At 42.0% G+C, this 23,432-nt stretch overlaps 2 protein-coding genes across 2 annotated transcripts; one reads left to right on the top strand and one right to left on the bottom strand.

The window, feature by feature from the left end:
* Positions 1–1,054: 1,054 nt before the first annotated feature.
* On the bottom strand, positions 1,055–12,882 carry LOC118787101 (stimulated by retinoic acid gene 6 protein-like). Its single transcript, XM_036542529.1, has 18 exons — positions 12,728–12,882; positions 11,639–11,708; positions 10,328–10,428; positions 9,855–9,985; positions 8,877–8,997; positions 8,321–8,366; positions 8,051–8,179; positions 7,901–7,959; positions 6,661–6,781; positions 6,263–6,419; positions 5,926–6,001; positions 5,653–5,734; positions 5,263–5,311; positions 4,641–4,758; positions 4,408–4,527; positions 3,615–3,778; positions 3,226–3,372; positions 1,055–2,490 (listed from the first exon to the last, which is right to left on the bottom strand). Exons 1-18 carry the CDS (start codon positions 12,748–12,750, stop codon positions 2,273–2,275), a joined length of 1,932 nt encoding a protein of 643 aa, XP_036398422.1. The 5' UTR covers positions 12,751–12,882; the 3' UTR covers positions 1,055–2,272.
* A 624-nt stretch (positions 12,883–13,506) lies between these two features.
* tmem39b (transmembrane protein 39B) lies at positions 13,507–23,124 on the top strand. Its single transcript, XM_036542462.1, has 9 exons — positions 13,507–13,805; positions 16,148–16,361; positions 16,954–17,173; positions 17,586–17,669; positions 18,044–18,198; positions 18,881–19,214; positions 21,501–21,688; positions 21,841–21,961; positions 22,790–23,124. The coding sequence occupies exons 2-9, from the start codon at positions 16,231–16,233 to the stop codon at positions 23,021–23,023; spliced, it is 1,467 nt and encodes a 488-aa protein (XP_036398355.1). The 5' UTR covers positions 13,507–13,805; positions 16,148–16,230; the 3' UTR covers positions 23,024–23,124.
* Positions 23,125–23,432: the final 308 nt, after the last annotated feature.

The raw sequence follows: 23,432 nt of genomic DNA, 5'->3' as shown, positions 1-23,432 counted from the left end.
GTATTCTTTATTAAAATAAATCAGCTTTCTGATCAAAAGTATGACCAAGCCACATAATCTTCTCTTTAATTCCTTGTACTCAAGGAGTATTGCTCCTTTGAAAGCAGTCAATGTTTGGGCATGCAACCAATGTTGAATCCTCATTCAGTTTAATTTATTTATTCATTACAAATACAATATATATAAAAAAAGATACATAAGGGTATTTTTCATCTGTAGTCCCAGAGTAGGTGAATTACATACAATATCATAAATAAAAGCTGAAAACATTTCTAAAATTGCCATAATTAAAACAAAGATAGAACAGAAAAGGAGGCCAGAGACAAGGAGGAGCCCAAAAAGTCAAGCTCATCAAGTGAGTTTTGAGAAATATAAAATATGAAAATTCTCATACATATATAGATTAACAGCCATTACTCTAAATGGTAATTAGATGGTAATGGTAATGGTAATGGTATACAATATGTAGTTCTAAGTTTATTGTTTATGCGAACTGTAAATATAGGCACATATTGAATATGTAATACTACTATCTTTGCATATCCCTAAATGAAAAATCACTGCAAACTGTTGATGTTTTAGCTTGTGAAAATTTTGTATGTCGCTGTGACACCTCATAGGCAGTTCTTTCACTTGTCATTCTGACTCTGCCGTACAAATTCCTTTAGGGATGTAGGTGTTAATTCATTCGTGCATGCTTTTGAAAAGTTCATGAAATTCTATAAATTTAGTAGCAGAGTGTGTGTCTTGGGGATGTGACAGTGATGATATTTTTCTGCCTGTTTATTTACAACTTTCTCTGTTTGTAGAGCAAATAAAGAGGGTTAATTACAGTGAGTTCAGCATGTGACCACATAGTTATACAATACATTATATGAGAGAAGATTGAGATGTATAGTCATTTTTATGGTTTTAATAGATAAATTCTTCCTAATTCATCTAAAATTGGACACGTTAAAGTTCACAGTCTTGACTTTTCTTCTTAAAAGAAAGAAGGGAATCCATCATGATGGTCAAGCACTTATATTAAGAAACTATTTTATTTATTCCCCTTTACAGTAATGTAAAATTGATTTGATGCTAAATGTCTACATAGAGAAACATGTTCCCATGGCTTTATTCACCTTTGAGCTGAGGAAGGGGTGATCGAGCCGCTTTGATGTATCAATCATTACTGATTCCTGACTAGTATTGGTACTAACTGAGATAACTGTGTCATCTGTGTACATATGAATATTTATTGCTGTGCAGACTAATGGAAGGTCATACAGATACAAAAGTGAAAGGAGTCTGTCACATCAACTGAGAGCCAGCATCTGGTACATTAATGGAATCCAGATAGTCAAAGGGCATGATTTCAAAACTGATGACAAACTTATTTGAGAAGTCAGGAAGCTTGAGTAGCTTTTCCAATGGGATACTTGTTCAGACAAAAGCATGGGTTGAATAGTAAATGATACAACAATGTGTAACCATGCAACCAGAGGCTCATCAAGGACTAAAATACATAAATTGTATTTTTCACCTGTGTCTTAAAACTTAAAACACACAGTTTTAAAACTGTGTGTGTGTGTGTGCTGGCTGATGTGTTTCAGGGGGAGGTGTTGTTTTGTACTTCTGCCAGGGGGCCATTTGAGAGGTTCACAGCTAATGGTAGCTTGCTTGAAGTACTTTTGTTTGCCCTGAAATAGACCAAAAGAAATCATTAGCAGACAACAAACAATCCTGAGCCATCTGTGATCCATATTTTCAGGGTTGCGTTGACTGCCCTTCTGGGGAAGTGCTACGGCTTTGTGTCTTCAGGACAGGCTGACGACCTGCCTTCTGTATGGAGCCACAGAATAGCTACAACTGCCTCTGGCTGTAAACTGGAGAGATCGTCTCAAGTGTACACAAAGAGGCGATGGGGAAACTAACAAAAGGAGGTGAAGCAGAAGGTGATGATTAAAAAAACAAACTTCAGAGATAAAGAGCATGTACCCACATCTGTCATGATACTAAAATAAATGAGGCTGTGACTGCCATCCACTTAATGTTTTGTCACCAACTGCATTTAACAGCATGATGTCTTTTCTGTGACTGGAATCTTCATCTTCAACAGGAGACTGCATGCTGATGTTTTTTGAGAATCGGACAGGCGCATCTGATCGCTTCAGTCCAACCTGCTGGACGGTTCCACCTTACTGACTGCTGAGGGGTAACAGGACTGAACCAGTCGGGCATGGAGGTGGGGGTCACTCAGCCGAAGCAATAGGCTCTGCCAGGGCACTGATCAGCAGCTGGGCGTCTGCCCAGTCTCCGATGCGTGGATCTGACTGTCTCCCCCGGGCCTCTCAATCTGTGAGGCCAGTACATAGGCCCGTGCAGCGGTGTCCAGGCCGGGGCGCAGGGCGGAGGTGTGGTGTTTTCTCAGCAGGATCAGCCGAGGGTTCCTCATCAGGGTGTAGAGCAGCCGCCATCTCCGCCGCGCCCTGCTACCCGCCACTGACGCTGGGGTGAGGGGGGAGAGAGGGAGGGCAGTGGGGATGAAAAGGGAGAAACAGAAGTAGGGGTGGAGTGAGAGAAAGAGAGTATCACAACTTTGTGCATTGTTCATGCCTGAATCTGTAAAACGCCATTTACAAAAGAACGCTTGGCATTAAATGTTAGAATTTGACCTACACATTTGCAGCTAAAAAAGTCTACATTGCACATCAAACTGAGGACAGTACTTCCCTGAAAAGAAAAATTCTTATTTTCCCTGGCATGAACCAAATGTACGTCATCTCCATACCATGAGCTACACTTTAAGGCAGCAGTGTTTCATCTCAAACTGCCCAAGCTCAGTAAAAGTGAGGAATTAGTGAAACATGGCTCTCTTAGGTCTGATAGCTTACAGGAGATCAACAGGGACAATGTACCCCCTCTGCAACTCTGCCACCTTAATTCCTCTGCCTATTTAACTCATCCTAATAGGAAGTGTTATTTTTGTCTTGTGGGAGAACGGAAAGAAAAAGGTGCAAAACTATATCATGTCTATTAACTTTGTGAAATTCATCTAAAGAAGGCGTGAAGGCCTTGTAACACTAATAAGGAGTGAGAACTCATTACAAATTACAGCAAAAAAAACCCTCAGGTTTCAGTAAACTACTGGAGCTGTGGGACCTTGGCTTTTACATGGATTCAACTGCTTATCCACAGCAATGCCGGCTGAGATGGAAACGCCTCAGAGGTGCAGTCACTGACCGGTCGATATGTGGTTGAACTGAGAATACGACGAAGCTGCTCTCTGTCTCTGAAGCCTGTCCGTCAGCAGGAGATGGCAGAAACAGACCATGACAGGGTTGCCATGGTAGTGGTCAGCGAAGATCATGCCGATCCAGGTGCTATACCCTAAAAGCACAATATTGCCAGAGCTAACCCAATTTTAATTGGACTTGACAGTATTGTGTGTGGCATGGCAATTAAAGCCATTATATCAAGACCAGGAAAATCACACAGACTCATAAACCATAAACAAGAAATGACACAGAGAACAACTGAGCATTCTCAACCTTTACTGTACTGATAAATACAAGACCATGCACTGGTGAGTTTTTACCCCATCCATGTCATGTACAGATCAGCAGTCTCACCTGGGTCCAGGGATTCATAGCCCCTCTGCATGATGGTGCGATCGATGCGTGACACCAGCCAGGTCCCCACCACACAGCTTACCAGCAGCCGCAGCACACAGTTACTCAGTCCCATGATCACATTGTAGAAGAAGAAGAAATAGTTGAAGTTGTGGAAGGCCCTTCTGGAAGGGGGGAAGACAGCAATGACACTGGTTACCCATTCACTCCACCTGCCCTGTGCTGTGGTCATGTGTCTTAAACTTTATCAGAAAAATAGCAGATAGACCATATTGTACCAAGCTATCTCCAGAAAACACAAAGAACCATATCACATGGATGTTGTGATCCACCCTTAAGCATTGCACATTACTACACCCTGGAGCAGAGCACACAAATGGTATATACAGCTGCCAGGCCCTGTTACATCAAAGGCATATTGTTAATCTATCCAATCACTACACGGTAGTAAGAGGATTATTTTATAATGTTTCTTCTCCTAAACTCATTGCAACATTTGTGGCTGCTTTTGTACACTGCATGTTCAGTTTTAGTATGGCCACAATGCACAGATTTTCATAAGGCAAGATGGGAAGCCCTCTAGTGGTAAAACAATAAAGTGCAAAGCTCTGTATAAAAAAAGTGATCAAATCAGCACTCGGTTCACCACAAATTTGCAAGATAAAAGAAAAATATCAAAACTTAAGATTTAAGAGATACAATTATTAACTCTTCCCTTAAAAACCATTCTCTGTGTATCCTTCAGCACACAAACAAATCAAACTGATCAATCTTTCAATACCTCAGGGCTTACCTGTTGTTTAGGGCTAAGGGCTTCTGTTTGTCAGTGGGGGAAATCTTGTCTTGAAGGAAGAAGACCTGAACGAGGACTAGCTGAACTGTGACCAGTGCCATCACTATGCCCATGGTCAAGCTAGGGTAAAGGAACACAAAAGAAAGAACAGGGCTACCACTAGATCACACTCAAAGGGTCCCCGTTCTCTGAGTCACACCTTGTTCCAAGGCTACAATATGTGCTACACTCACAGGACAAAGCCGAGGTTAGCCAGCGCGGCCATCCCTCTTCCGTGGCGCACAGGAAGCACCAACAGGTACGCTATGAGCAGTGCGAAGAGGAACTGGACAAAGTGAATGATCAGATAGCCTGGAGGGGTGGGAAACACACAAGCACACAATGTTAGGTTGACTGTTGTGCAACACAGTACTGCAGTCATTTTCACTCGGACCATGACCTGTCACCTGGAGCATGACCTTTTACATAGGGCAGCTATTTCTGTTTCCTGTATGTGTCACTGATCTCTATTTCCTTAAACTGTTAATATATCTATTAATCTAAGAAAAAAACAGCTTTTCATTATAAACACCAATAATTTTCATTGACAGAAGAAAATTCTCCCTTCAGTGTCCCTTCAGTTGTTTTACCACATGTGCTAAAGACACAATTTGACCGGCATAAGGACCTCTGCTAATAATATCATATGAAAATGACCTATTTGGTTTGCTGATAAAGTGATCAATTATCAGTAACCATTTTGCCACCTGACAAAAATACCGAGGGTAATAGAAAAATGTGAACACACAGAACCTTACTCATTGATTGAATTCCCAATTTCAATCAATGAGAGGCTTTTGCACATATTGCACTTACCCCACAGAGTAAAGGCAATCTGCCAGCCAGAGTATTTTGCAATAGCTGCCTGAGAGAGAAAGTAGAGAGAAATACTATTTATCAACATCTTCTACTAACTATTATATTAGCATAATATTATTTTACCTTACTTTAATATTTTTGATAACGCTGTAAGGGCATAATAATGATGATGATGATTAATAATTAATCTGGCAAACAAGCTGATGCAGAGTGATAAAGTCCATCATGTCAAAATATAAGTATGTGAAACAAGACATAAGTATATAATATATAATTATATAATAACATTTATTGTTGGCATGCAGTATATGACAGGCCGACAGCAGTATGCCATTCATCTGATCACACATTGTAATACTTCTGATTGGCTGACGTGCTGTCACTCACCACGCTGACAGCAGAACTGGGGTTGTGGTACCTCTCTGGCAGGAAGTACTTCTGTCCCGCCCATAACCTCCTCAGGTGCTTTCTGTGACAGGGGTGAGGAAATACTTATTTTCTGCCCCTACTACTATGCCAGTAAGAGACTCTGTTCACTACATCATGTCCCAATGCCACCCCTCACTCCCCTAGAGTGTAACACATAGAAGGTCACAAGAGCAGTACCCCTGAGCTTTTGAAACCAATTCCTATCTGTTATTGAAGCACATTTAAACATACCTGTAACAGACCAACACATGGAATGTATATGTCACAGAGGTTAGGCTGGAAAAAATAGTTGTGGCAAGCCAGGCACCTATGAAACAAATACAAAATATTTCTGTCAAAATTCAATTTTCTGCTGACTAGCGGCGTGAACTATTGTGATTTTTTTTCTACCATAGATCAGGTTTTCTGCAACATTTACTTTCTGACATTACGTACAGTCAACGGGAAATTCTAAACACACTGTGTGAGGCAAATTAAGTATGTTCTGACAACGCTTGTCCTCAAAATGTCAAACACATACAGGATTGCAATACTATACTCAAGCCCATAACAGTGTAGAGTTTGTTACCCCGGGCTACATTGCTGAACTCCTCCAGCTGGGGAATCCAGGCCACAAATGCATTGTTTGTGTCATTGCAGGCAGCAACCAAATCCTTCAAGGAATCCTTCAGCGTGTCCAGTTTGTCGAAGGCGTAGTCACTCAGGCTGTAGTCTGCCAGTGTCATCTGCAGAGGAGACATGCGCATAGGTATCATAACCAAAACAGCTCAAGGACACTAAAAGACGCTAAAGGAAACATTGAATTTACACCAGAGAACGTCACCGTGCTGTATTTACTGCACTGGTTTTGTTTAATGACATAAAAATAAGTCCATTAATTATTATTAATTTCCATTCACTGGAATTATTCCCATAGATTCACTACATATGCTGTGTTGCCCTGTTGGAGATATGAACAGTACCCACTATGTACAGGCCGATTAGAGAAATGATGGAAGTGCCAATCATTCTGTTGGGGAACTTGAAGTATGGGTCCCATGCATAAACCTTCCTCTGAAACCAGCTCTGTTCCATCTTCCTGTTAGATGAATGAGAAGAAAAAAGAAAGGGTGTTCAATTTTAGGCTATATCTCTCCTTTTACTATATCTCAATACCCTAACCAGAATATGAACTGTCTTGTGTGCCAATATTTGATGTGATAGAGGGTGATCAGACACCCAGAAGGTTGTTTAAGATAAATTTAAGATCAAGAAAATCTCATTCTAAAACCTCAGATAGGTTACTCATCTCCCAATCTGAAGTTTGCCTGTGAGAAATCTTTCATGACAGCAGTACCGTGTGCCCACACCAGAAGCACTCAGCTCACATGATTTTGGAGTGGGTCCCTGGTCTCATGTGAGGCTGCTAGACAGATTCCTATAATGGTGGTCCAGAAACTGACAAGCAATAAAACAGAAGCAACACCAAACTGGTCATTGCAAGGTCTCTCATCATCATCCCACACTGTTTGCAATCCAATCCAAGGATCACAACCCGAAGGTTGCCAGTTCAATTTCCAGGCCGGGAGCTGCTGCTTTGCCTTTATACAAGGTACTTAACCCATTATCAAATACCCAGCTGTATAAATGGATGGTAAGTAAGCTGTGGGAATCTCTCTGGGAAGGGACATCTGCAAAGAATATTAATGCAACAATATAATTATGATATACTCCATGTGTGGGGCGGGAGAAGCAGGGCTCTACACAGCCCTCCTGCATGCCTGAGAAACTGGTGCCCCAAGGCACGAAGAAGAAAACTGATTCCATCAAGGTGTGTCAGCCATAAATTTCTGTTAACAGTAAAAAGGGGGTAGGAAAGCTACAAATCACACAGAAACTTGGAGATGAGACAAACTACGCCAACCCTTAGAAGGAGAAGCTTGTCTATTCCTTAGATTGTTATTTTGCCTTTGTTGTATTAGTTTGTTGTTTTGGCGGTGCTATGAAGACGTGCTGGGAAGATATTTTTTCTTTTTTTATTGTACGTACTATGGCTTGCAAATAAACGCTGATCTGACCATAAAACTTTTTGTACCTAATTCTACCTCCCATCCAGTCTGTCCCACATCAGACAACACTTGTGACTATAATATAGTATAATATAATATAATATGGCCAGGCTCATTACTTCAGTGATTGGTGTTGCTGTTCTAAACCCCTGCTGTAGCTCCTCAGTAAGCTCTGGATGTACTTAGCCTGGTGAGTCTCCATCAGCTGCTCCTGTGCCTGTAGAGACAGAGAGGAGGGGGGCATGAAAGGAGACTTGAAAGGAAGGCCTTCAATGCCCATCAGTGCTGCCCCTCCCAGTACCCCTCACCTCCTCCCGCTCCAGCTGGAGATGTATGCGCAGTGCCTTCACCAGCATGTGGACAAAGCGCCCCAGCAGAAAGAACAGACACACGATACAGGGCCACTGGAGCACTGGCTTCTGGTAACTCCCAAGCACCTGGCTCCAGACAAACATAAAAGATTCTGATGAATGATTTGCAAACTCCTTTGCAAATCCTTTGATCTAACGGATCTGCTGTTGTCAAATGTGGTTTGCAAAAGTGCATGTTCTTCTGGGGCACATGAAGAGGTCACCTACATTGCCAGCCGGGCACGTCACGGTGTCCCACAGTGTGACAATAACCCTGCACATCAAGAGGAGGAATTATGATGCTGCACCAAAAGTGAATGACAAGTCTAATTAAGCCCATGAGAAGATGTTAGGTACTTTCATCATATTTGCTGGCATCTGGATTTGCTGGAAATTTAATGGATTTCAGGTTACATACCCTGGTCTAGGATTCAGAGCACCCCACCTGGGAAGCAAATTAGCAACCTTTGGTTTAACAGACCTGCTCCTTACCAGGGCGCAGTGTGCCAGGGCGGCAGTGTAGCATAGTGGTTAAGGAGCAGGACTTGTAACCGAAAGGTTGCCGGTTCGATCCCCGCTGGGACACTGCTGCTGTACCCTTGGGCAAGGTACTTAACCCACAATTGCCTCAGTAAATATCCAGCTGTATAAATGGATAACATTGTAAAGAACTGTAACCTATGTAAGTCACTTTGGATAAAAGCGTCTGCTAAATGAATAAATGTAAAATGTAAATGTATCACTACAGCAAGCTGCTGCCTAAACTACCTGCTGTGCCACTGACCATGCCATTGTATAGAGAAGCCCCAGCACGCCTCCAACGGCCCGGAAGGGGGTTGAAAGGCAGGCAAAGAAAGGGAAGTATGCCAGGCCCACTTCCAGAGCGCCCACCAGGTACACAATGGCTGCAAAGAAGAAATAGAAATTTACTGTAGTTGTCTGTATTTCCTTGCAGTCATTTGCATTTCTGCATTTTTCATCTATTTCAGTATTCATCAATAATGCATTTCAAGTTTATCACTACTGTAGAGACAACTGCTGAAACCACGTACGAATGCTGGGTGAGGTGCCTGAAATCCTCTGCATGCTTATGATACATCTACCGAGACTATTTTTCACACAAATCCCACAGTTCACCAGGGGCCAAATGCTGGCAGTAGATAGGTACATTGTCCTGATGCTATCTCAGTAACTCACAGCAGTTAGGAATCCCACGTAAATTCTATTGTGGTTAGAGTCGACCTACCTACCCCTATTCCCTGAAGAACAAAGCCAATTTGTCATCGTTTGCAAATGATATGTCTGGTTTAGAACCCATACCATAGGGTCCTGATTGAAACAAGTGCTATGTGAGTCACTCAAGAGACCCCTACATTTCCCTTTTCTGTTTTTTTTTTTTTTTTTTTTGAGGGTGGGTAACTGCAAATTGCACATAATACTTGCCTCTGCTTTACAGAAAAGGAGGTTGACAGTGGGAGAAAGAACAGCCTGCTATGTTCTGTTCTTACCACCTGCAGCGTTTCATTGTTTTAGGTATTTTCATGTGTTTTTGGGTGCCAGCGGTACTTAATATCTATGATTAGCATCTGAGTCAGAACTGCTTTACAATGAACCACAATTCAGCACCCCAGAATTCCTGTACTTGTGCACTCAGGGATCCTGAAGTGGTACACATGCTTCAAGTCCAATAAAATGAACCATGACCGGAAACAGAAAACCTCAAAGAACAATCACAATCCTTAAAAAAATAACTTTTGCATACCACTGGCCCACGCTGGAACATTGAATGGTAGGTAAGCCTCTGAGAAGAGTAGCATTACGCTTGACGATACTGCCCCAAAGGCAAACCCATATGACCATCTGTTGCTCAGGCTTCCGATGAAGTCTAAGGGACTGGAAGAAGATGAAATAACATTGTACAGAGCAGATTAGATAACAGCACAATCTACCAATAAGAGATGTTTCAGCTTAGTTTCAGAACTACAACATAACTTTCTCACAATAACAGTGTAGCATAGTAACAGCATGACAATGTTGCCACAACTTTGCTAGTGTTGTGACAACATCATGTGTTTTCTGTAACCCAGGAAGGACAAGAAGGGAACTAAAGATGACTGAGTCCAATCATATTTCAAACTATCAGCTAGCAGGGCTCAATCCAAGCAATTGGAGTAGACTTAGAGGAGTTGAAAACTGTCAGTGGGATTTTTCTGGATTCAGAGGAAAACGACTCACACAACTATCCCAAAATGACCGTTGAGAACAGGGAATTTGTTGTCGATGGCAGTCCGTCCAGCCCTCTTCTGAAGGAATGACAGCACAGCCATGATGAGGAACTAGAAAAGGTTAGAACAGAGGTGAATAACCTGGAATATGATGCAGTTTTTCCCAGAGGATTTTGAACAAGCTATGGATGTCCTTAGCTAGGCACCCCCTCCCATCCCCCTATCCACAGGCAAAGGACAGCAACAAGAATTTGATCAATCCCCTGCCCTAACAAACCTATAAGTGTGTGCAGGAATGACACATATTCAGATGTGGTCAGTTATGTCCTATGTGTACTACCTTTCATGCAACTTTATTAGCTGCATTTTGTATTCATTCTTTGTACGTTGTTCTGGGAAATAGTATCTGCCAAATTTTAAGATGTAATGTACAACAATTCTTAAACGCAATCCCTACCTGCACATCCAAACAAATGGTTAAAATGGTTAAAAGTGCCACAATAATTTGAAAAGTGTAACAATCCTTCGAGATTTGTTTTTACTCAGTTCATGGAACAGAAATACATCTAACACGTTCTTCATTTTTCTCAGTTGTTCTTCTGTTCTGTGTCAGTGGCATTGCTTTCTTATGAAAGAACATTGCTATTTTTGCAATAGGGAACTTTCTCCAGCAAGTTACCTAGCATTAGTAAACATAGGCTTTGCCTGGATTGCATTTTTAAAATTATTATTATTTTCATATTTGTATGAATCTCTCTGCTTTTCATGCAACCTTTGTAGTTGGGCAGGAGTGTGGTGTAGTGTTAACAAAGAGGGCTCGTAACCCAAAGCTTGTCGGTTCCTTTCCCATTGGGGTATTGCTGTTGTATCATTGGGAAAGGTACTTAATGTACAATGTCCTCAGTAATATTATCTGTCTAAATGAATAACATGTAAGTAGTGTAACTTATGTAAGTTGCTCTGGATAAGATTATCTGCTATGCAACTAAATGTAATTGTAAATTGTTAGCAATAATGTTAAAACTAGCTACTCAAAGGTGTTTACCTAGTCTTTGTATGTAGCTTTCTGTTTTGTGTGTTTTGGAATATGCATATGTCCCACAGCACATATGCCAATGAAAATCCATAGCAATCTTGGCAGCTATTGTTTTTGTCATTGTATTCTGTGTTACAGAGTTGTACAACAGTTGGGGAGGTCTTTTGGTTGGGAATGCTACCTAGTCTATACAATGGTAAAGGAAACTGCAATGACATATATGAATGCATGCCATCTGTATTGCACCTGAAATTTTTGTCAGTCTTTAGTAAACAGGGTACTTACAGCAGGCACAAGAGAGACATGAAGGAAGAGATCCAAGGAAATCCCATTCTCACATGCCTGATTCGGAGATCTACATGAAAAAAAGAGATTTTTTTTCAGTTTAGTACAATGTAATATCAAATGAATGTGATGATATAAATAGGGGAGAGTGGGTGGAGGGAGGTGGAGGGAGATCTTTAAGATACAGTACAGTGTAAATTACTTTTATTACTGAAATTAAAATTTAAAAAAAATCCTTAGCATATGCTTGTTATGCCAGTGAAAAAGAAAGCCCTGATGGTTTAATCATTGTCAGGAATTTTGGGAAATAATCACTTTGGGAGATTAAGTAGATCACAGTATTATTATCTACATATAGCATATATATTAAGTTGTATATTAAGCATCTTTAGGAAGTGGCCCACATAATTCTACGCAATGGTGTTGTCACTACTACAAGATAGCTGCAAACTGATTGGTTCAGCTCATTACACAAACAATGGCAAGTGAGGGTTCAATGAACTATGCCAATGACCCCCCTGACTGCTCAGAGAGTTAAATAAAGCTTTGCAAGGTACAGGAAATGTGTTAATTTGTAAAACATACTTTAAATTTCACCACATTAATCCATCTGTGGTTGACACTATTTCCTTCGCTTGACTAAAAAATCAGAGAATCTACACGTAATAGTAGTAGAACTAATTGATCTCCTCTGTGTGACACAACATGTCTGCTCCTGCAGTTCCACTAGATTTATGCAACACATAAGTGATTTAAACATATTTATTGTTTATATATATGCTTAGTATTCATATATTTCATTGTAAATTGAATACATCCATTTAAGATCTACTTTAAGACAAAATGATATAAGAAGCAAGTCCTTAACAAACCCATAACAAATTCTCAAGATATAAGTATATTACAAAGTAGCATGCCACTATTTGAATCTTGAATCAATTCATCAGTCAACATTTAAATATGCATCTGTCTAATTCTGGGTTGGGGTTGAGGTGAGTCAACCCTCAACCATCACCCTCACAGTAAAATGCTTTGTTTCCTTGAAATGTGCTATACAAAAGGAATCGTATTATTGTGATCATTACTTACCTGGCATCATTTACTCTCATCATCTCTGTATCAAAGAAAAAGGAGGGAGTTGCCAAAGAGCACAGACTGATGTGTCACTTGAACACTGGGCTGAATAACAGATGTATTCTGCATGAAACAATGCCTTCATTAATTCCCATGTCTCTCATTCTCAAGCTGTAATCTGCAGGGCTACCTTTGACCACATGCACTGTCATGAAGAGGGAATCAAAGGGGAGTAACCTAGAGGACGGCTATTGAGTGAGCCATGCGTTACTGAGTAAAGACAGAGCAAACACACACCTGGGTTCACAGATGCAGAGGCCATGAGTAAGTTTGACTTTGGACTATTATCATGCACATAGTGGCATTTCTCACACAATCAACGGGTATTTTTTTTCTGTGACATTTCAAAGTTGCTTTACCACAGCCAACTTGCTGTGATAACATGTGTAACATGTAACACTAAATGACACCTGTGTGAATAGTATTGCTGCTTATACACAGCTGGAGTAATGGTAACTCCAATGTGCATGGCGCCATAGAGTGAATACCTCCATCATGTACATAACTGAAGTTCAGAATTTTCGGTGTTGCTGAAGAGGGCAGGCCGGGTATGGTGACAGACCTGAGTGGTCATAGAAATGTGCAGGGCAGGTCAATGTTGCGTCAACCGTTCTTCCCGTTGCCACAAACGCGGACGCGTCAATTTCGTCAGAACGCAACCACGTATGTTCAATAATCAACGCAACTTCCGCACCATTTAGGATCGAATTCATTTCCTCAGCATTTCGTTCGATTTTGTGTTTCAAACGAAGAGTGCCACTCTAGTGATTCAATTTCTAAAAAGAGGATTGTCTCTTTAAAAAAGACTCCGCTCCCTCGTGTTCTCAAACACGTCCGCGCCCCCGTCTTGCAAGCGAAACAACAGCAAACCTGCTGGTTGCCCATCCTGAGTACAATGAAAATGCAGTCATACTTTACTGAAAAAGACGCAGTCTATACAAGAAAGGACTAGCCAGCTACCGGTCCAGACCGTTAAACCTCCCGTTACATCAGTCGCAGGCCTGTGTGAAATATAATCGCTGGCGGAGCGCCGGTAAGCCTGAGTATTTTCGTGTAATTTGGAGTCATTGTCGCACTTATGTGCATGTTATGGTAGGCCGCAGTCTTTGTGGTTAAAGCATGTTGTCTTAGCGGAACGGCTCAGTTATGGACGCCTTGCAGTGAGCTCGCACAAAATACACAGCAGATATCATTGACTACTTTATTTCAATGTTTTGTCTATCATTTGCAAGTGCGTTGCTGACAACTTGCACACGTACTTGCAAAGCAATTGCGTGAAGTAACGCGATCATTACATAATCTTTGCAAATATCTCACTTATGCCAGTTTGAGAGCTAGCTAGTTAAACTGTTTTAGCTAAGTAGAACAACTGCTTTTGGTTTCCAAACCCATTCATTTAGCAAGCTAGCTAACAACAACACTTATCTGTTTCGCTGGCAAGTTAACTAGCTTGATCTATAGACACAAGGAAATATTAGCTGTCACTGTAGTTCGCTGATTAGTCAGCTGTCTGTGTTTTTGTTGATGGGTATGGAGCTACGTTTTTTGCTTGCTCTTCGTATTGAGAAATGTTATGTCGGTGGTGCTGTTGTATCTGTGACGGGGTGTGAACTTTTTGGCCTTGACTAGAGCAGATATGACATTGTGGCATTCAAATAAAACACACATAGCCATTGCACGAATGGTGTAAAGGTAGCTAGCTGCGTTTGAAATGCCAGTGCTTATGCTTGTGGCATGTTGTCAAGCGTAGAAAGTGAATGTTTTTCGAAGCAATGTATCCTAATACTTCCGCAAGTTTATACCCCGTGTTAGATTGCTAGATAGACTATCTTAGCCTTCATGCGAACTAGCTCGCTTGTCTCTCTTGAAGATAATTGTTTGGAGTAGTTTTAATTAGGTATGTGTAACTTGGCTATGTATTTTAAGACTCTAATATATAAGTTAGCGAGTTACGTTGAAAATGTGTTCTGTAACTCTTAGCTTTCAAACTGTCTAACTGATTTTAATATTCTGTGAGCTAATTTGAACAGAGAGGTAATGTTGGCAGATGTAGCTGTTTGGGGTCCTGGAACTCTGCTGTGGAACAGTTTGGGCTTTTGACAGTTTTATTTGGGGTTTCGTCACGCGGTGGAATGACAGCTGATAGTGGAACTTAAGAAATGCCACTGCGGCTACTTCACTACTCTTTTGCCGGGGACGCATGCATTAGGCTGGGGAGCAGTTGCGTTTTCTGTTCGCCTTTTGAGCCAGAGTTAATTCGTTTCCCATTTTCATTAAGTACTGTGATCGTCCTTAATGTCTTCATGAATCGCGCTCTTCAGGACGTGTGCCATATGTGATCCATGGTAGTGTCTCGCACCGGTCACTGAAAGGTCCAACCACAACTGGCAGTTTATGTAGAAATTTTTATTTCTTTCCAAGCATGCATCTGAACCTTCTGTATTTTATTTCACAGGTTTAGATGCAATAAGCGTCTGCAGCTCTGCAAATAACCTGCTGCTCATATCAAAATCAATGATTCATTGAAACATGAAAATGTGCATCAATATACCACTGAAAGGCTCACCTCTGTCTACCAGTATAAAAGGTGCAATGCAGCTTGGAGGCTTGGGAACTTCCATTGGTCTCTGCACAAATATTAGCCTTTTACTGTGTTCACAGACAAGACATTATGTTTTATACCCTGATGGCACAACATTTATGACAACCTGGAAGACATACAAGCATACATAACTACAGGCTCACAGTCCAAAGTCTGCTCTGTACCTGTTCAGTACAGTGCTGTAGTTTCACATTATCACAGTGGCAAAAGGGTCAGCAATACTGGTGTTGTAATTGTGAATGATTTTGTGTGGTGCAAATTTGATTTTATAATCAGTTTAACTTTACTTGGCAGTACGTATTTACACATACTGCCATTTAAACATACATGATCTTGAATAATTCAAGATGCTGTTGCTACATGCTGTAAATCAAGCCTGCAATCAAAATGTACTACAGAAAGGAGAGGTGTGCAGCTGTGTGACACACATTCAGTGTTTTGTGAGAACCTGCACTGCAGTGGTGCATGCAACCAAACCTGTGCTTGTGTGACTCGATGCTGTGTGTCAGGCCTTCTTTCTCCGTGCCGTTAGTTCTGCGACAGTGCCCTGATCCAGGGTATCAGCGCAGCATCCTAATCTACCCTCCCTCTCCCTACCCCCTCCATCCCTACTTATCCCAGATCAGTGACCCGCAAATGAGTGCTGATCTCTGATCAGACGGCGGGGAGAGTGGGTGTGCTTGTTTGAAAGCAGCCCTGGTTGTGTTTTGGTTGACGCTGAACACCCGAGTGGGTGCTGATGTTGTTTTCTTTTTTTGCTTCCTTTTTTCTAGGTGTGACCTGCAGAGAGAGGGAGAAGTACACGCACACGCACACATACCCATACACACTAGTAAGCGTGGTGGGTGTGTCTGAAATGGCGGGCGGAAGGAGAGGCGCCAACCGGACCTCTTACTGCCGGTCTCCTTTGAGCAGCGAGCCGGGCTCAGTCGGCAACGGCAACCACTCCACCAGCTCCCCAGTGACAGGGGTGCGGTCTCGGACCAGGTGAGGGCAGTTCCAGCATCGCGTTACTTTTCCTAGATTTGTCATTGCTCTTATTAAAGGTCAGAAATTGCTGATAAATACCATTCTGCAGTAGAGAGTTTTGTCTGTTGCCACTTGCAGAACGGACATTATTTTTTCTGTTGACAAACTTTAAGAGGAAGATTTATTGGTCTGAACATCAGCAGTTGGATTGTATCCATGATAGTTGGTAGCTATTCTTTATGGGATTCTTACTGTGGAATTGAATCTGCCATTGGCTGTATGAGTTTGCTTTTTAGCTTTTAGGACAGGATAAATCTATCACTTCCTGCAAAACTGTTGTGAAACGTTTAGAGGAAAAAGGCCAGATTGAGTTTCATTCTTAAAGTGACCTCTGATTTTGAGCTCATGGCAGTCCAAGCCTTACAACAATTCTGATACCACTAAGTCCGCTCAGTACCCTGTGAGTGTTCAAGAAGCGTGGTAGCTGACATCTGGGCAAACTGAATGGTGACGTGCTTATGCCGTCACATCCACGCTGGTTTTGACAGTGGCTGACTGTGTCTGTGTGTGTGTGTTTGTGTGTGTGTGTGTGCGCGCACGCACATGCTAGGAGTGGATCCGGCACCGGTATCTCCAGCCCCCCGCTGGCGGCCCAGACGGTGGTCCCGCTGAAGCACTGCAAGATCCCGGACCTGTCCATGGATCGGAACGTGCTGTTTGAGCTACACCTCTTTTTCTGCCAGCTCATCGCACTCTTCGTCCACTACGTCAACATCTACAAGACCGTGTGGTGGTATCCCCCCTCCCATCCCCCATCACACACTTCGCTGGTGAGTCGCTGGGATCCTTTCACTCCTCATGGACAGACCACGACAATGCCTGTCTGAATCTGTACTTTTGAATTGAGACATGAAGCACTCCTTATGGGACAAGTAGTTTTACTTTCAGAATGATATCTCTAAATCACACAGAGCAAAGTCAGCCTTTGACTGGTTTCTATCTCGTTTGCAATTTGCAAGTGTTAAATGGCCATTCCTGTGTTGGAAGATTGCTGTAAAAATGGTTATAAAAGCTCAGAAGTGTCTGCAAGAAATGCTTAAATGGAGAAAACACTTTTCAGTAGACTGAATTGTGGACTTGTGATTGAAGCTGTATTTGCCATGTTAGGAGAATTAACTGCTATATTTTGGCAGGTCCAAGCAATATAAATTGCTTTTTTTATTGTTTTCAAATCTTTTTCAGAACTTTCACCTCATCGACTACAACATGTTGGTGTTCACCATCATTGTGTTGGCTCGCAGGTTGATTGCAGCAATAGTAAAGGAGGTAGAGTTTCACTCGCTGTTCTCATTACACTCTCCTAATTATGGATATACTGTCTGTTAATGGGAAAGTGCTATATATTGGTACAAGTCAAGCTGCATTAAATAGTCAGTTCCATATTGGCATGCTATGGGTTTATTAACTAAATTGTAAAAGGTATATAGAGATTCGCAGAAAATGAGGACTTCCCCTCACTCACCTTCCTGTGCATGTCTGTTGTTCATGCGGTGTGTGTGTGTGTGTGTGTGGGGGGGGGATCAGCTATGAGAGCCAGGGACGAACTTGTGTTTGCATGTTCATGTGTATGTGTGTGTGATGTACTGTGGGAGGCTGGTATTGGCATGCTAACCTTCCCTGCCGTGTGTGTTCGTTCCCAGGCCTCTCAGAGCGGGAAGCTGTCCTTCCCTCACTCCATCTTCCTGGTGACAGCACGTTTTGCAGTGCTCACGCTGACAGGCTGGAGCCTCTGCCGCTCCCTCATTCACCTCTTCAGGACCTACTCCGTCCTCAATCTGCTCTTCCTCTGCTACCCGTGAGTATGGGGCTTTCCGGGTGGCTCCGTCTGTGTGACGTCACACACCACACCGCCTGCATAGTCCTTAGAAATCCTTGAAAATATAATCCTCCTGGAGAAGTGAAAGTGACCAACTGTCCAATGGTTCTTGAAGAGTCGTTAAAAATTTCCCAAATCTACACTACAAGGGACAGGTTTTTTAACGGTTTCAGATAAAGAAAATCAGAATCACATTTAAACAGCAGCTTGATACTCACAGAATGTCACCACCATTTTTTGTACCTGCGTTCACCCCTTTGTTTTAAGTTGGGTGTCTCTTGGTCCCCATTACCTTACAGCACTTAGTGTACATACTTGTTAAAGCACTGGATTTTATTTTGTGACTGTGACTACTTTTATGCCCTACAGCAAGGTCATAGACGTACTGCAGTATAACAGTCCACCCACATAAATAAATACATCCATACATGTTTTTCTTACCAGACACTGTTATCCAGAGGGACTTGCATAGCTTGAAGTTTTTACATGTTATCCATTTATACTGCTGGATCTTTAATGAGGCAATTCAGGATAAGCACCTTGACCAGGGGTACAGGAGTAGTGGCCCACCTGTAATCCAGCAAGCAAATTAATATTGTTTATGTTTATTACAATTACCAGCAAATGGGTGGTAATGAGATTTGCTCATGTGTTCCTCCAGGTTTGGTATGTACATCCCCTTCTTCCGACTAAACTGCGACTTCCGCCGGGCGGGGCCACTGTCACCCATCGCCAGCATTGGGTCGAAGGAGGTTGGGGGCGTGGGCGGAGGGCGGGACTACCTGACAGTGCTGAAAGAGACGTGGAAGCAGCACACCAGCCAGCTATATGGGGTGCAGGCCATGCCCACCCATGCCTGCTGCCTCTCTCCAGACCTTATCCGCAAGGAGGTGGAGTACCTCAAGATGGACTTCAACTGGAGGATGAAGGAGGTGCTGGTCAGCTCCATGCTTAGTGCCTACTACGTGGCCTTCGTGCCTGTCTGGTTTGTCAAGGTGAGTGACCTCCCAATCCCGCTGAAAGTGTTGCTTATTAACTTAAGTTTATAGCCAAGGAAGTTCAGTACTGTTTTAGAATTCATTTTATTTTAACAGTCAGCACTTACGAGTCGGCAAAAATATAGGCTGATGGCCATACCATGTACTTATACGGCACTAAAAGCTGTCTTAATGTATTAGATGTCAATGATGAGTGTTGATAACTGTGATGGAATTGACAAGACTCATTTTTCACTTCTCTCATTTCCCTCAGTGATGGCATAGCTGGCCAAACCCAAGACATCTGCATTGTAGTAGCGTAGCTATTAAAAACAGTGTGTTTAGGTGAAAGAGCTGTACTGTATGCTAACTGGAGAAGTGAAAGTGTTTCTGTGAAGCACAGTGTACACTCAGTATTTTTTGACAATAAGAAACTGTGTCTAAAGAACGATTCTGCTCTGTGCATGTGGGATCTGGTAGTGCATATAAAGAGAATGGCTTTTAACAACAAATTTGACAGTGATGTTTTGGCGACATATTCTTTATAAGGCTTAGAATAGGAGCAGACTCCCTTTTATGCAGATAACAGGGATAGTCAATGAAAAAGGTGAAGGAAAATGGTAATCACAGTTTGAACATTCTGCAGGTGAATTAAATTGTACCGACATAATATGGACTTAAACATGACCATTGCACCACCATTGCTGAAACGCTACCATTAACAATCTACTTGAGAATTGGAACTCCAGTCTCCGGATTGGTAACTTGGGACTTTACTTGAGACTTGACCATTGTTACCCAGGGCTGAACTCAAGACTCATGAGTTAGGACTTGAGACTTTATTCTGACTCACATAAGAGTGACTTAGTCCCATGCATTGTGTGAGTCACCAAGACCCATTCCTTTTCTTACTGTGGGGGGGTCAAGAGTAGCAACTGGATTCAGTCATTCAGTAGAGTTGTGATCATACGCTGAAAGACAAGTCAAAGGTTATCAAATCAGGAACATTTGATTATTTGTGTCTCTTCAGTAAGTGGGTTATTTGAGGCTACGGTTAGTCCTATAACTACTTTTGTAACCAAACATAATAAAAATGGATTGTCTTAAAATGGGGAGACAGACTGCAGCCTTTTCATTGCTGTGGAATGACTCCATTATTAAATTTTTTTGTCCTTTGAATTTGTGCTGGCACAGTGAAGCACACTGCACTCACGATTAATCTGGCTGATGCCTCCCGTCCAAAGAGAGTTCTGGAACCCACCTCAGACATGCATTTATCTCCCTCTGCAAAACCCAGGCTGGAATGCCTCTCAGTGCATTATCTTCATGGATTTTTGTGTTCTCTTCGGCACGAATAATAAGCTTTCTGCTAAAAACTATATCAAACTTCAGCTGTACCTCACATAAGCTCAGTTCAGTCAGATGCACATGGGTGCTGGCTGTGCCCTACTTCTCACCTGCTGGACATATTTGATTAGTCTCATTCTGTCAAAACTCAAGTGGAATTGGGAAAATCGCACGCAGGCTGTCAGTGATTATTGAACAGAGCCATCCAAAGGACGTTTCCTCTGCCTCTCCTAACAGATGTCCTGATGCTCAGTTCTATTGCCCTAATTGATGGAAAAGCCTGTAAAAACATTTCTTCCAAGGGACTTTCCACATTAGTGAATGGAGACTGAGAAATGGTCTTGTCAGAGTAGAACAGCTACATTGGGCCTGGATTCAGTCATTTGTCCATAACGCTGACTAACAGTTTTGTCAAGTTATTTTTTCCAATGCAGACACAATTCTTGTTAATAATTTTGGTGATAGCTGAACTCGCTGAATTGTGTTTGTAAAGAATAAAGGTAATGGTTATATTTATTTTGCGAGACAAAGCTAAGGACAAATGTTGACTGGATCCCAGCCTCCTTGTGTGAGAGAAGTAATCAGTACCTGTCCTGTACTGCTCCATCGAAAATGCTACTATGAAAGACCAATGTGCAAATCTGAAAACAAACCATACACAAAAAATTCTGGCCAAAGCTTTCTTCATTGTACTTCCATTTCTAAAATTGCCAACACTCTAGGTTTTTTTTTTCCATAAAGCTAATTCTAAAAGCAAAGAAAAAATAGTCCTTCAGTAAATTGTGAATATACTGCAGAACACTCATTCTGAGATAACTGACTGATAGGAAAATGTCTGCTAATCTGTTGGATCATTTCATGCACCCTGTAAGGTGTCGTGGTTATGGTAAGGCTGCTGAGTCATAGGAAATACCTGTCAAGGTGTAAGCCCTGATCACCTGTTGTTCCCCCACTCAGAGCACACAGTACGTGGACCGACGCTGGTCCTGTGAGCTCTTCATCCTGGTGTCTGTCAGCACCTCCGTCACACTCATGAGGCACCTGCTGCCTCCCCGCTACTGTGACCTGCTCCACAAGGCTGCCGCCCATCTGGGCTGCTGGCAGAAAGTCGACCCCTCCCTCTGTTCCAACGTACTACAACACATGTAGGTCACATGGCCCAGCCACGGGGTTCTCAGTTTGACCGTGTTTGTGGACATTTCTGTTTTGTAAACTGCAGTTTTTAATGGTTTTGCTTCTTTTAGCCTGTGTGTAGGGCTGATCAGCCTACATAATTGTTTGTTATTTCCCCACACAGATGGACAGAGGAGTTCATGTGGCCACAGGGGGTCCTGGTCAAACACAACAAGAACGTGTATAAGGCCATGGGCCACTACAACGTGGCAGTCCCGTCAGACGTGTCCCACTATCGCTTCTATGTGAGTATGCCATTACCAGCATGCCCTTTCCTTTACAGTGGGTCTGTTTGCTAGATATGCATTTGGTTCAGGGGGAAAAAGAGTGAAGGCGATTGAGATTTTTAAAAATCATTTTCTGGTTTAAAGTTCTCGGTTCTAGAAACCTATATGACTGGTGCAAATACCCTTTTGTTGAGTGTTGAATGGGGTGAACTGCATTACAGTTTGTAGTCCACCGGCTGGCATACCCTGCAGAATGTTTTTACAGCAGGTGCATTTAAACGACTAAGATTTTTAAGGGTTAACTACAGATACCACAGTCCAATGACAAAATAGATAATAATAAAAAAAAATTACATGTTCATTGAAATATTAGCTTATCCCACATTTTTGTCCTCGACCTCTATGACCTCCTTTCTTATACTCCTTGTCACCCTTCCTCTGCCAAGCCCCCCTGTACCCCAGTTTCTCCACTCTCTCTCCCTCTCAGACATGGCTTTCACCAGCTACATCACCCTCTCACCCAGTGTCAGGATACTGTACATCACCCTATTCTCTTGTGTCAGGCTACATCACCTCCTTCTGATGTGTTTAGTGTAGATTCCCGTCTCTGTCATCTCCTCACTTCCTCAGCCATAATAGAGATGGGACGTCAATATGACCAATGCTATATCATGAGGGAGGTAGTCTGATATGTGAGGGTGTAGTGTGACTGTATTGTCACTTTTTTCTTCCTCCTGTTGTATGTTTGTCAGCGAAGAAAATGTGGTACATGTATTTAAAAACGCCAGCTTTTGATGGACTTTGATTACCAATAATGCGTTCCCTCTCCATCTTTCTCTCTTTCAGTTTTTTTTCAACAAGCCATTACGAATATTGAACATTCTCATCATTCTTGAAGGAGCGATGATATTCTACCAGCTCTACTCACTGATATGTTCAGAAAAGTGGCATCAGACCATATCGCTGGCGTTAATTCTCTTCAGCAACTATTACGCCTTTTTCAAACTACTCCGAGACCGAATAGTGCTGGGAAAGGCCTATTCATACATAAACAGCTCCTCAGAGCAGAAGATAAGTTAAGCTATCCTCATTCACCGTGGGACAACTCAAAGTACGCATGAGAGCTTTGTATTTTTTCTACAATTGCATTTTTTTGGTGTCACTCTTGTTTTTGTTCTGATCTGCCATAATAAAAAAGAAACATATTTTTGTATTCCCTTAAGGAGTGGTCCTTTTATTCTTAATTTGCATTTGTCTTAATGGTTTAAATCTTTAGTGTGTGTGTGAGACAGTGAGTGTGTGTCAGCGAGTATGTAAATGAGTGCTTTAGAGATTTAGATGTGAGTGTGGTTATGTATCCCAGCAGCTGGCTAAGGCGTTGGTAGACAGATACATAGTATAGGATACTTGGCTCTTACTCAGTCACAGTCACATTATTTTATGTAATGATTCCTACTATTGGTTTTGACAGTGATGATTTAGTATCATA

This window comes from Megalops cyprinoides, chromosome 12 (genome assembly GCF_013368585.1).
Source record: "Megalops cyprinoides isolate fMegCyp1 chromosome 12, fMegCyp1.pri, whole genome shotgun sequence".
NCBI lineage: Eukaryota > Metazoa > Chordata > Actinopteri > Elopiformes > Megalopidae > Megalops > Megalops cyprinoides.
Note: the sequence above shows the minus strand (reverse complement) of the source record. Positions and strands in the feature narration are given on the sequence as shown.